Source organism: Myxine glutinosa, chromosome 11, assembly GCF_964187855.1.
Source record: "Myxine glutinosa chromosome 11, kmMyxGlut1.1, whole genome shotgun sequence".
NCBI lineage: Eukaryota > Metazoa > Chordata > Myxini > Myxiniformes > Myxinidae > Myxine > Myxine glutinosa.
The window spans coordinates 45699817-45714059 of NC_136271.1; the positions used below are offsets into that span (position 1 = coordinate 45699817).

Sequence of the window (14243 nt, forward strand, 5' to 3'; positions counted from 1 at the left end):
GTATGCAGATGATCTGGTGTTGATTGCGGAAAGTATGGATGGACTGAAGGAAAAGATGAACAAGTGGAAGGAATGTATGGAGACAAAAGGTCTGAAGGTGAATATCGGAAAGACGAAGGTGATAGCAAGTGGTAAAGCATGTGGTGAGGTGGAAAGAACTGGGAAGTGGCCGTGTGCTGTGTGCAGGAAGGGTGTCGGAGTGAACTCCATTCAATGTACAATGTGCGCTGAGTGGGTTCATCAAAAATGTAGTGGTCTGAGAGGGTCATTTACCAGTGTGGCAGCTACATTCAAATGTAAGGTGTGCACAGAGGGAGCTGCAGATGGAGGAAATGTTGAGTTGGATCTTGGAGACGGCGTGAAGCTGGAAGGTGTGAAAACATTTTGCTACCTCGGAGACATGCTGAATGGAGAAGGTGGATCAGACTCGGCAACGGTTGCTCGAGTGAGATGTGCATGGAAGAAGTTTCGGGAACTGAGTGGCGTGCTGATGAGAAGGAGAGTGTCGCTGAAGCTGAAGGGAAAGGTGTATGCTGCATGTGTGAGAAGTGTTATGATTTATGGGAGCGAGACATGGGTAATGAACGTAGAGCAGCAACGAAGGCTGGAAAGGGTGGAAATGCGAATGGTTCGATGGATGTGTGGAGTATCGTTGAGAGAGAGGAAGACATATGATGAATTGCGAAAGATGATGGGAATATTGCTTGTGATTGATGCTGTGAAGAGGAACAGGCTGAGATGGTTTGGTCATGTGTTGAGGAAGGATAAAAGTGACTGGTTGAGAAGAGTGATGGAAATTGATGTAGAAGGAAGTAGAGGACGGGGAAGACCGAGAAAGACTTGGCTAAAGATGGTGGAAGAAGAAATGCGGGCAAGGGGGTTAACAAGGAGAGATGCAGAAAATGGGGCAATATGGAGAAGATTGTCATGGGGACCGCAAGGCTAACCCCCGCTCTAGCAGGGAAAATGGCCTTAAAATGCATTTTGTTGTTGTTGTATACACAATCACTTGGGTGAAACTTAAACCATACACAATCACTTGGGTGGACCATTTAACCATCTACAATAATTTGGGTATTCCCTAAATCCATACCCATTCACTTGGCTATACCCTTAAACCATCCACAATCACTTGCGTGTACCCAAAAACCATACACAATCAGTTGGGTATACCCAGAAACCATACACGATCACTTGGGTGAACCTTCAACCATCCACAATTACTTAGGTATTCCCGAAAACCATAAACAATCAGTTGGGTATACTCAGAAACCATACACAATCAGTTGGGTATACCCAGAAACCATACACAATCACTTGGGTGAACCTTAAACCACACACAATCACTTGGGTATACCCAGAAACCATACACAATCCCTTGAGTGAACCTTAAACCATCCACAAATACTTGTGTATACCCGAAAGCCAGACACAATCACTTGGGTGAACCTTAAACCATACACAATCACTTGCGTGTACCCAGAAACCATACACAATCACTTGGGTGAACCTTAAACCATACACAATCACTTGCGTGTACCCAGAAACCATACACAATCACTTGGGTATACCCGAAAACCATACACAATCAGTTGGGTATACCCAGAAACCATACACAATCACTTGGGTGAACCTTAAACCACACACAATCACTTGGGTATACCCGGAAACCACACACAATCACTTGGGTGAACCTTAGACCATACACAATCACTTGGGTATACCCGGAAACCATACACAATCACTTGGGTATACCCGGAAACCATACACAATCACTTGGGTATACCCAGAAACCATACACAATCACTTGGGTGAACCTTAAACCACACACAACCACTTGGGTATACCCGGAAACCATACACAATCACTTAGGTATACCCTAAAACCATACACAATCACTTGGGTATACCCGGAAACTATACACTCACTTGGGTGAACCTTCAACCACACACAATCACTTGGGTATACCCGGAAACCATACACAATCACTTGGGTATACCCGGAAACCATACACAATCACTTGGGTATACCCGGAAACCATACACAATCACTTGGGTGAACCTTAAACCACACACAACCACTTGGGTATACCCGGAAACCATACACAATCACTTAGGTATACCCTAAAACCATACACAATCACTTAGGTATGCCCTAAAACCATACACAATCACTTGGGTATACCCGGAAACCATACACAATCACTTGGGTATACCCTTAAACCATACACAATCACTTGGGTATACCCTTAAACCATACACAATCACTTGGGTGAACCTTCAACCATCCACAATTACTTAGGTATTCCCGAAAACAATACACAATCAGTTGGGTATACCCAGAAACCATACACAATCACTTGGGTGAACCTTAAACAACACACAATCACTTGGGTATACCCGGAAACCATACACAATCACTTGGGTGAACCTTAAACCACACACAATCACTTGGGTATACCCGGAAACCATACACAATCACTTGGGTGAACCTTAAACCATCCACAAATACTTGTGTATACCCTAAAGCCATACACAATCACTTGAGTGAACCTTAAACCATCCACAAATACTTGTGTATACCCTAAAGCCATACACAATCACTTGAGTGAACCTTAAACCATCCACAAATACTTGTGTATACCCGAAAGCCAGACACAATCACTTGGGTGAACCTTAAACCATCCACAAATACTTGTGTATACCCGAAAGCCAGACACAATCACTTGGGTGAACCTTAAACCATACACAATCACTTGGGTATACCCGAAAACCATCCACAATCACTTGGGTATACCCGGAAACCATACACAATCACTTGAGTGAACCTTAAACCGTCCACAAATACTTGTGTATACCCTAAAGCCATACACAATCACTTGGGTGAACCTTAAACCATCCACAAATACTTGTGTATACCCTAAAGCCATACACAATCACTTGGGTGAACCTTAAACCATCCACAAATACTTGTGTATACCCTAAAGCCATACACAATCACTTGAGTGAACCTTAAACCATCCACAAATACTTGTGTATACCCGAAAGCCAGACACAATCACTTGGGTGAACCTTAAACCATACACAATCACTTGGGTATACCCGAAAACCATCCACAATCAGTTGGGTATACCCAGAAACCATACACAATCACTTGGGTGAACCTTCAACCATCCACAATTACTTAGGTATACCCGAAAACCATACACAATCAGTTGGGTATACCTGGAAACCATACACAATCAATTGAGTGAACCTTAAACCATCCACAAATACTTGGGTATACCCTAATTTGTGACCTCATATACATCTTGGTATATATCTCGGGTATACACAATCACTTGAGTGAACCTTAAACCATCCACAAATACTTGTGTATACCCTACAGCCATACACAATCACTTGCGTGTACCCAAAAACCATACACAATCACTTGGGTGAACCTTAAAGCCATACGTAATCACATGGGTGTACCCAAAATCCATTCACAATCACTTGGGTGTACCCAAAATCCATACACAATCACATGGGTGTACCCAAAATCCATACACAATCACTTGGGTGAACCTTAAAGCCATACGAAATCACATGGGTGTACCCAAAATCCATACACAATCACATGGGTGTACCCAAAATCCATACACAATTACTTGGGTGAACCTTAAAGCCATACGTAATCACATGGGTGTACCCAAAATCCATTCACAATCACTTGGGTGAACCTTAAAGCCATACGTAATCACATGGGTGTACCCAAAATCCATTCACAATCACTTGGGTATACTCAAAAACAGTAAAGATCCATACAGAATCACCTGGGTGTACCCAAAATCCATACACAATCACTTGGGGTATACACGAAGCCATACACACTTACCACTTGGGTATCATACTAAAATATGCAATTTGGTGTCTGTCTGACTGTAATACATTCGGGCATGCTTAGAATCCTGTGCGGGCAGTCTCTGAAATATATCATTAGTCTCTGAAATCTGACAACAAGACCAATATAAACATCTGTTGGTCTTTTTCTGTTTTGCATCTTTATCACAGATGCATGATTGTCCTTGTCTCTGTACAAACAAGGTTGCGGAGCCGCCATTTCGATAGACCCTGGGATTTGAGGGTGCGAAATGGAAATGGGGAGGCCAGGAATGGAGAGTTGGTCAGAGGTGAAGAACAAATTGGTTTTGGAGAAAGCTTGAGGTGGCAATGGGGAGCACTTGAAGGGTGGAGGGAGGAGTACAAGACGAGAAAGAAACAAGTCCAAGACTGATGTCTAGAATGTTAAGCGTACCCATTTCCCCATTCAGGATTGCCTTTGGAGATCTATCCCATTCTCTCTCCATTTCATTGGTCTGTCTCTCTCTTACAGTTGATCCATTTGTATTTTGGCTTCATGCTGATTATAATGTGTAAAAATAAATAAATAAATAAATAAAAACAAGTATTCTTTACCAGTTTTATAAATCACGTTTCAATTTCAGGGGTTAATCATGTCGACCCCTTGGTAGTCTCACTTTTTGGGAGTGGGCCAGGGTGGTAGGGTAGGGGAAGGGGGTTGGGTGGCTTCTGGATTAAATCTTTACAACAACTAATCCATAGAGCATAATGTGTTCATTGTAAGAAGACTTCCATATATTTTCAAGGCATTCCTCAACATTATAAATCTGCATTGTGTATATCATTAGCTGATTTGTGCTTGAGATGAAAACATTTCCCTATTTGAATTGAGCAGAGCCGATGAGATCATTGATGTAAACACTCGAATTGCTTCGCAGTATTTCTTTATGAAGCGTACGAGACGTTTGATGACTCGTGCTCTCAACTTCGCTTTTATATTATTTGCTAGTTGGTGGTTTTTGTTTGGTCATGTGGCTCTACTTTGTTGTTCTAGGGAGGAGGGGGAGCTGGAGGATGGCGAGATAGATGATAATGCCGCAGAAGAAGCAGAGGAGACTACTGAAGTGGCACCCGAAGATGAGAAGGAGGGTAGCCGAGAGCATGAACGGGACCGCGAACGGCATCGCAGCTCACGCAAGAAACGAAAGAAAGAGCGAGACAAGGACCGAGACCGCGAGCGAGATCGTGAGCGTGAACGGGAGAAGGAACGGGAGCGGGAACGAGAGAGGGAGCGGGAAAGGCGGAGAACAAAGAGGCGCTGGAGAGAACGACACAAGGTAGCTCTGGCGGACAGAGATTAGAAGTAGTTTAAAGTTAATGGAAAAGTGGAATTTTTCCTTGGTGGGTTTCGCTGTCATTTAGTTTTTCCCTTTTTCAATGCATGATAAGCCTTGGATTCCTCAGTTTATAATGCTGTATAAAGCCAATGGTCTTATCCCTGAAAATAGACTGGGTTTCCACTGTCACCAAGTGTTCGGCGTGTTGAAAAGTAATGCACTTCCTATTCTTTTTCTCCAAAACAGGTAAAGATATTTGAATGAAGCAAAGCGTGCCATTACCTTTGGTTCAAAACAAAACACCTTGCAAGGTGTTCAAGGTAATGGTGCAAGGTGTTCAAAACACCTTGCACCATTACCCAGCTCATTAATTCTTCCCTCCATTTGGTGCGAGGTTTTGTGATTTTGACATTAGATGTCTCAGTACTACGTTCGTCAAGATGGCACAGGGAAGCACATCAAGATGGCACAGGCACAGGGAATTTCATCCCAGATCCACTTTTTTGAAATCCTGACTTCTTTCCTGGAAGTCCTAGCAGTGTCCTTGTGTTTTATACCTCCCCCCTTCTCATGCCTCCTCCCCCCAAGCCCTCTCCCTCCCACAGATCTCCTGATGTCCCTGCACTCAAATGTTGTGTTTGTGCTTCCCCTTCTCTCCCCATCTTGTCTACCGCTCCCCTTATTATATTGTTACGGTTTTCTGCCGCCCTTCCTACCCTTACCAAGGGGGGATTAAGCCCCTTGTTCTTTCTGGGCTGGCGTAACCGAGACTTGAAACGCCCCTTCCGGGCAAACGCAAGGTAGGGTTTCGGGACCAAGTCTCGCTCGTACCTAAATACCTGCGCCGCCACGGAAGCGGGGAAGCAAGCCTCGCACGAGCCACTTGTAATTTGAGTACACCAAGCGGATTGCACACCACGTGGTCTGTGCAGTCACCGTTAATATTGGACCCCGATTAGAGCGGTTCTATTCGTACCACGCTTAGTCAATGATGGAAAACACAAGACGGTCGAATAAAAGGAATAACACAATTTAATTATTATTTACACTTATGTACAAGTCGGTAGAAAGCAGACACAGAGCAGAACTTAATCAGTCTTATTCTTAATCCCAGACTCGGGCCCGGTCACACTCACACAGGGGAATTGCAGGTCGGCTGGTGTCCACGCTCTGCTTTGGTCGTCCAGGAACGGTGGCCCGGCGTGCTCTCCACGGTCCCAGCACGTCCCACGAAGATGGCAAGCAGGTGGTGGAAAGGGTCCTCGTAGCGCGTCTCTCGAACAAAAGGCAGCAGATGAAGCAGGAAGGAAATGTACGCATCTCTCGGCGGCTTTCCACAGCGCGCTGGTGACTCAACGCGCTATCACTCATGTAACCCAATGCAATAGATGCTCAGCCTCAAGCTCAACCGAGCGTCACATTAATACGAGCGCTTATACTTGGTTCATGCGCGTCTTTCTCCGATCTGGTAACTCTCATCATCAATACGCGCCTCTCCAATAGCTCATAACTCACCGAACTCACCGCATTCAACTCACTGAACTGCCTCTCACTGCCGCTCAACTGCTGAACTGCCTCTCACTGCCACTCTACTGCTGAACTGCCTCTCACTGCCGCTCTACTGCTCATGGGGGCTTTGCGCAACGGGTTATATGGACACGCACTGAGCCCTCTCGAACGTTCCAACCACGCCTTGTGACGCATTGCCGCAGCCACTCCCCTTGAGCCCTGATTGGCGGCTTGCGCTTACCGTCAACTTCTTCGCCGCCCTCATTCGGTCCCGACTCGACCCGCCAGGCCTGCCTCGTGTCAATTCGTGCCAAAAAGCCAAAGGCAGCACAAAGAGGCGTAAGGCGGCATAAGGCAATGGAAGCGGCATAAGGCAATGGAGGACCTACTCTCATTATTCTACTCAACGCAAGACTAACACAGGAAAAGGACTATTCTTACACATACTATGAGATAACTGCACTATCGTGAGGCTACATGTTGCAATGTGACTAACTATGAGGGGGAAATTTAACCTTTATTGTACAAAACTCAAAACCGCAACAATATGTTTTATGTGTTTGTTTGATTTTTTTGTGTGATAAATGTTAGCTCTTTCACGAGCCTCGATCCTGTAAACAATATATATATATATATATATATATATATATATATATATATATATATATATATATATATATATATATATATATATATACATATATATATATACATATATACATACATACATACATACATACATACATACATACATACATACATACATACACACACACACCATGGTAGAATAAAGATTGCTGTTCGTATCCCATCTGTCTGTTTGAGGATATGCTGGAGGTATGTGCACTCGCCTGAGCTGTGCAGCCTGGATTTGTATCCTGACCCAGCTACAAATTGGCATCCCGGAGTTTCACAGGCAGGGTGATTCAACAATGTGTGTGCCATCCCCTAGGATTGACGTTAAACGTGCGCTCTGTCTGCTGGAATTAGCTGATGCACGTTAAATATCCCACAGTGTCCTTCGCGTAGAGTAGGCGAGCTATCACCAGCATCATTGACAAATAATAAATTCCTCCCCTAATCCTAGTCGAAAGTCAGGCCTGGCCAGCTGGTTCATGAAAGATTTGGGGCTAAGCTTCCCCTGGCTTTCCTCACAAGAACATGGGAATAATTTTGGCTGTTATAGAAGAAAAAGAAGATCTGTCTTTGTTTCATTCGAATACCTTTACTTGTTTTTGGGAAAAAGAATAGGAGGTATTACTTTTCAGCACACCCTCGTATGTGCACACATACATACATGCAGTCACGTGAAAAAGTAAGTACACCCCATGTAAAGTTTTGACTTTTTCAACATATTTCAACATACAGCTATTTGATCTTCATTTCAACAATATTGATAGATAAAGGTGATATAATATAACAAATATCATGAAACATTTACATTTTGTAGTCCATTGTATAATTTAAATAAACATAAATGCAAATTTCGCATGTGGAAAAAGTAAGTACACCCCTACATTTATCACTACTTCAAATACCTAAAATTAGAATCAGGTGCACCAGCTCAGGTGCAAATGATTAGAACATCATTAGAGAGGATCTTGGAGAAACCTGTCTTATTTAAACCTCAGACATTTAGTTTGGTTTGCTCTTTGTTGTTGAAGTGTGCGGCGTCACCATGCCTAGATCAAAAGAGCTCTCTGATGCCTTCAGAAAGAAGGTTATAGATGCCTACGAGTCTGAGAATGGATTTAAAAAGATCTCCAAACAATTTGAAATCAATCATTCGACTGTCCCGAAGATCATCTACAAGTGGAGAAGATTCCAAACAACTGCCAACTTGTTCAGGCCAGGCCGCCCCAGCAAGTTCAGCCCGAGAGCAGACCGCAAGATGCTGAAAGAAGTCTCCAAGAACCCCAGAATGTCATCACGGGACCCACAGGTAGCTCTTGCCACTGTTGATGTCAAAGTGCACGAGTCTACCATTAGAAAGAGGCTGCACAAATTTGATCTACATGGGAGGTGTGCCAGGAGGAAACCTTTGCTGTCCAGAAAGAACATCAGGCAAGACTAAAGTTTGCCAATGAACACCTCGGCAAAGACCAGCACTTCTGGAACAATGTGCTCTGGACAGATGAGTCAACGGTAGAGCTATTTGGCCACAGTACCAGAAGACATGTTTGGCGAAAACCAAAGATAGCATTTGACCACAAGAACCTGATGCCAACTGTAAAGCATGGTGGTGGAAATATTATGGTTTGGGGCAGCTTTGCTGCATCAAGGCTTGGGCAGCTCACCATCATAGAATCCACTATGAATTCTTCATTGTACCAGAGGGTGCTTGAGGATAATGTGAGGCCATCTGTCGGAAAGTTGAAGCTCAACCGAAGGTGGACGTTGCAACATGACAATGACCCTAAACATACCAGTAAATTCACCAAGGAATGGCTGAAAAGAAAGAAATGGAGGGTTCTGGAATGGCCAAGTCAAAGCCCGGATCTAAATCCCATCGAGATGTTGTGGGGGGATTTTAAACGAGCTGTGCATGCAAGAAACCCCTCAAACATTGCACAGCTGAAAGAATTCTGCATGGAGGAGTCGGCAAAAATTTCTCCCAGTCGATGTCAGAGAGACAGTTATAAGAAACGCCTACTTGAGGTTGTTTCTGCCAAAGGGGGCAATACCACCTATTAGAGCCAAGGGTGTACGTACTTTTTCCGCATGCGGAATTTGCATTTATGTTTATTTAAATTATACAATGGACTACAAAATGTAAATGTTTCATGATATTTGTTATATTATATCACCTTTATCTATCAATATTATTGAAATGAAGATAAAATAGCTGTATGTTGAAATATGTTGAAAAAGTCAAAACTTTACATGGGGTGTACTTACTTTTTCACGTGACTGTACATACATACAAAGATACATAATTGTTGATGTCTCTGAACTTGCCCCATTCATCTCTTTATTCCCACCAGCGACACTCAGCCTCAAGTGAAGACTACTCTGATTTCAGCGAAGGTTCTGATTTCGCTGGAGAAGAGCGACCCTATCGAAAGCCCTTCCGGGACTACGATCCTCAATTCCCTCCAAAAGTAATCATTTTCTGCACTTTAGACCTTTCATAGCAACTTCGGAATTGTGCTCTTCATAACGGCTTTGGGCTTCTGTTGTCCTTTTGAGTCTGTCTGCCTCCCTTTTGGGTCTTTCTGCCACCTCTTTGGGCCACAGCCCACAATGTGTCCGTCTTTCTCCTTTGGTCTCCAGTGTCATTTCCTTCTCGGGTGTGTCCGTTTCACTCTTTTCTTTACTCACTTCACCAACCCCGCCGCTTTCTTCTCCTCCTTTTAGAAACAACATTATTCCTCCTCTCCTTTGTTCACGCTCTCCTTACTTTCTCTATATCGCCAAGCACTTTTCACCCTGCATGAGATATTTTATTCAGATGAACTTCTGCCCTTGATGTCGGTAAAAATTACAATTATTTCAATCAATCTCCCATCATAATTTGTATAATATTGGCCTGCTGAAAGCATGTATGTATTTTTATGCAAAGAAACTCCAAAAAGGAAGTTCAGGAATGAGATTCTGTCCCATTAGCATGTGCTGTGACAATGACCCCCCCAGCAGGAGACACATATTTCTGCCACATCATGGAGCTCAAGAACACACATAACAAATTTATACCATTGGTTTTCTTGTTTTAAAGGAAGGAAAGAAGAAGAATTGGCATTGTAAGCACACATTTATATAATTGCAGGGAGGTGGGAAAAGAAGGGACAAGGGCAAATATGTGTTAGGTAGCCTATGTCGTATGCAGTCTTGTGTACGTATACAGACTGGCATCTGAGTAATCACCACAGCACACCCAGGCACACCCAGCACATCCAACGCATTCACATACATATAGAGCTCATCGCAAATTATCTGTTGCTTGAAATAATGATTGTTTTGTCTACACGTGTGCTCCCAGCATAAGACTTACACGCCTTCTGAGGATGCGGATTTCGATGAGACGCAAACGTATGATGACCAGGCCTATGGGGAAGGGTGCATGGAAGAGGATGATGACTTTGCCAGCCAGTTGAAGCAGTACAGAGAGACGCAAACGCACACCTATGGCTACAGGGGTGGGCATCGAGGTGCGTAGTCATTTTTAATGATTCTGGATTCATCCCGATGTCATGACTTCTCATGATAGAAAATAATAATGTGTTAATATCAAACAAAGGAGCACAACACAAAGCCTGGGGATGTTGATTGATTATGATGCTACTAGTTATTATTATAGAGATTATGACTATACTGATGTTGATGTAATTGAAGTTAAATGATGCACAGGCATTTGTGAAAATTACCATGGTGATGAACAACTCCAGTACATTATCTACAGACTTGGCATTTAATATGGAATATATATATTTTCTTGACTTGGGTTTACTTTCTGAACTCAGTATATCAATCTGGTGAGTTTATTTTACCCTTCGGTGATGTCTTTGTTGAAAGAACCATGTCACTGATTGTCTTTCGCAGCAAGAAGTCAATAACAGGATTATATCACAGGTGGCGTGACAAAATGTAAGGACAGGTACATTTGACGATTGGCTTCACAATCGGGTATATAAGGGTTGTTGCGTTCTGTATTAGTGGAAAACAACTGCTGCACGTCTACAAAAGTTATTGCCGCTTCCTCTGGAGATGGTCCGTCAACTTGACAATGCTGTTTGTCATGGAGTGGTGGCTTTACGAAATTCTGGCATGAAACAGCATGCTATTGCTCGGCAGTATGACATCACTCAAGGTCAGGTGTCAAAGATCCTGAAACGAAATGCTCAGAGGGGTGTCCCTACTCCAATACCGAGGCCAGGAAGTCCACGCAGAACCACAAGGAGAGATGATCGCCAGCTGCACCGGTTAGTCTGCAATGGCCGTACCAAGTCAGCTAATCAGCTTAGGGCTGAGTGGCAGCAACTGACAAATGTGCCTGTATCCAGAAGGCTAGTCAACCAATGACTGGTTCAAGCAGGCTATCGTGCCAGGCGTCCCCTGAGAAAGCCACGCCTGACCAGACAACACAGCCAGCGCCGATTGCAGTGGGCCAGAGAGCACCGTCAATGGCAGCCAGGACACTGGAATCACGTGACCTTCAGTGACGAGTCTAGATTTCTGGTCTATCGTCAAGATGGCCACGTCCGAGTGCGCAGACAAGTGCATGAAGCGCACAACGAAGATTGTATAGTGCCAAGAGTCCAAGCTGGAGGTGGTGGGGTGACCGTTTGGGCTGCTTTTCATGCAGGGGGCAAAACTGACCTGGTTGTTCTGAATGGAAACCTGAACCAGTTCAAGTACAGGGTCATTCTGGAAGAAACATTGCTTCCATTTGCTCGTGCAGCCTTTCGAGGAAACCTTGTCTTCCAAGATGACAATGCACGGCCTCATCGTGCTCGCATGATCCAACACTTTCTTGCTGACCGTGGTGTAGAGCATATGGAGTGGCCTGCCATGTCCCCGGATATGAATCCGATAGAGAACTTGTGGGCAGAATTAACGCGTCAAATCGACAACTTGGACCAGCAGCCCACCTCTGTGCGTGAATTGCAGCAGACTATTGTCACTGCATGGCAAGCGATTCCTGTCCAAACCTTGGCAAATCTCGTGAACAGCATGCCTCGGCGTGTACGTGCTCTCCTGAATGCTCGTGGGGGTTACACAAAGTACTGAACTGTAATTTTACTGTCCGTTATCCCAGTCATGATTTAGCTTTTGTTAGAAATTTTTTTTGGCTAATGTGCAAAATAAAGAGATACTTCTGGAAAACGTACAGAAGTTTAACACAGTACTGTCCGTGAATTGAGTTCGATATCAGTTTACATCACTTTCAAGGATCAATTTATTTGCTTCGAAATGTCAAATGTGGTTTTTGTTTCTTTTAAAGGTCACATTAACAAAATCTAGAATAATTTCAACATAATTCCAATGAACTTTTGGTTCTAAGTCATCGTGAAAAGTAAGTTCACCCCCACAAAAAAAATATTCCATATTAAATGTCAAGTCTGTAATTATTGTAAGCAGGCCACCAACCCCGTAATTGAACAAAAATCAAGGTGAAATGAAAATGCTGATTGGGTGTATTTGTGCGCCCGTGAACTCTAACAGGAGGGATGCGTGGTCGTGGCCGCGGTGGGAGAGGACGCTGGCGAGGTAAAGGCCGAGGCCACGGACGTGGCGGCTGGGGGATGCGCGACAACAACTACATGGGAGACATGGATGGGGATTATGACTTCTTTGATGTGAGATTATGAGCTCTGATGTTGATCCAAAAATCATGATAACTTCTCTTGGCTATTTACAGGATGAAAAACAAAATAGTTGCATCACCTTGGGATTTTTCGTTTCCTCCAATTTTAAAGACTAGGGCATGCCCGTACTATATCTATATCTAAAATTATATCCCCCCCTCTATTTACATGAAATGGTTTGGTTCATGAAATGTTTTGGTCCATTCGCAACGCCAAAGCGAACGGCGAACGCTTTACATGAAATGGTTTGGTTCATGAAATGTTTTGGTCCATTCGCAACGCCAAAGCGAACGGCGAACGGCTTGCGAGTACAGTGACAATCCCCCCGGGGTTTTTATTAGTTTTAAAACATAGTTTAACGCCAACATAGCGCCAACATAGTTTGCAAACGTGAAATAAATGAATACGCTCTCAAATGTGCCATCCGAGGCAGAGTGTGTCCGCCACGTTCGGCACACGCGATAGCTCGCTGCTCTCTGATTGGTTGAATCGTTTTTTGGACATAGCTCGGTAAGTAATTGTCCGATTAATATGAAACCTTGAAAAGGCACATCCTCGGGTCCCCAGCAATATACCTGGCAAGTTTCAAGTATATCGGACCCGTGGTTGTCGAGAAACAGCGGTCACAGACAAACAAACGTACAAACGTACAAACGTACAAACGTACAAACAAACACACAGAGATTACTGGAATTATAGATAGATGATTATTCTCCATGAAATTATGAGGCTTTTTGTCAATGTTGTGCTTTTTTGGGGGGGGAGATTGTTTTGGTTACGATGATTGATTTTGATTCGCAGATGAAATCGTTTTAATTTGAAAACAATACTTAGCAACATAAAATGCTGATGACAGAAGAGCTCAAAAAGGATCGGACTAAAAAAGATCGTAAAATAATTCGATCACAATGCAACACAGGAAGAGATTCAAATTGATCATTGTTGTATTATAAAAACTAGAGCAATGCGACACTGTCACCAATATGCCTCCGCATAGTCCCACGACGGGTATATGCCCTCGTTCACTGTCCTAAAAATAAACAAGTTTGATTTAAATCCCTTCAGCTGTATTCAAATATCACATTTTCACCAGCCATGACAGGTTTCACATCGATCGATGAAGCGGTTTCAGAGAAGGGATTTTAAAAAATATCGGCTTTCAAGCTAATATGGCTGCCATACCACATGACATATGACCTTAAAAATGTACACTCTGCATATGTATGGGTATAGGATCACGTTTGTGAAGT

General features: G+C 43.5%; 1 protein-coding gene across 1 annotated transcript in view; it reads left to right on the plus strand.

Annotated features, from left to right (window-relative positions):
* Positions 1 to 14243, plus strand: part of LOC137436632 (zinc finger CCCH domain-containing protein 4) — a 68044-nt gene that overhangs the window by 13056 nt on the left and 40745 nt on the right. Inside the window, exons 2-5 of the mRNA XM_068130596.2 lie at positions 4897 to 5179; positions 9673 to 9789; positions 10668 to 10836; positions 12851 to 12984. Coding sequence (XP_067986697.2) covers positions 4897 to 5179; positions 9673 to 9789; positions 10668 to 10836; positions 12851 to 12984 — 703 coding nt within the window. The remainder of the gene's footprint in view (positions 1 to 4896; positions 5180 to 9672; positions 9790 to 10667; positions 10837 to 12850; positions 12985 to 14243) is intronic.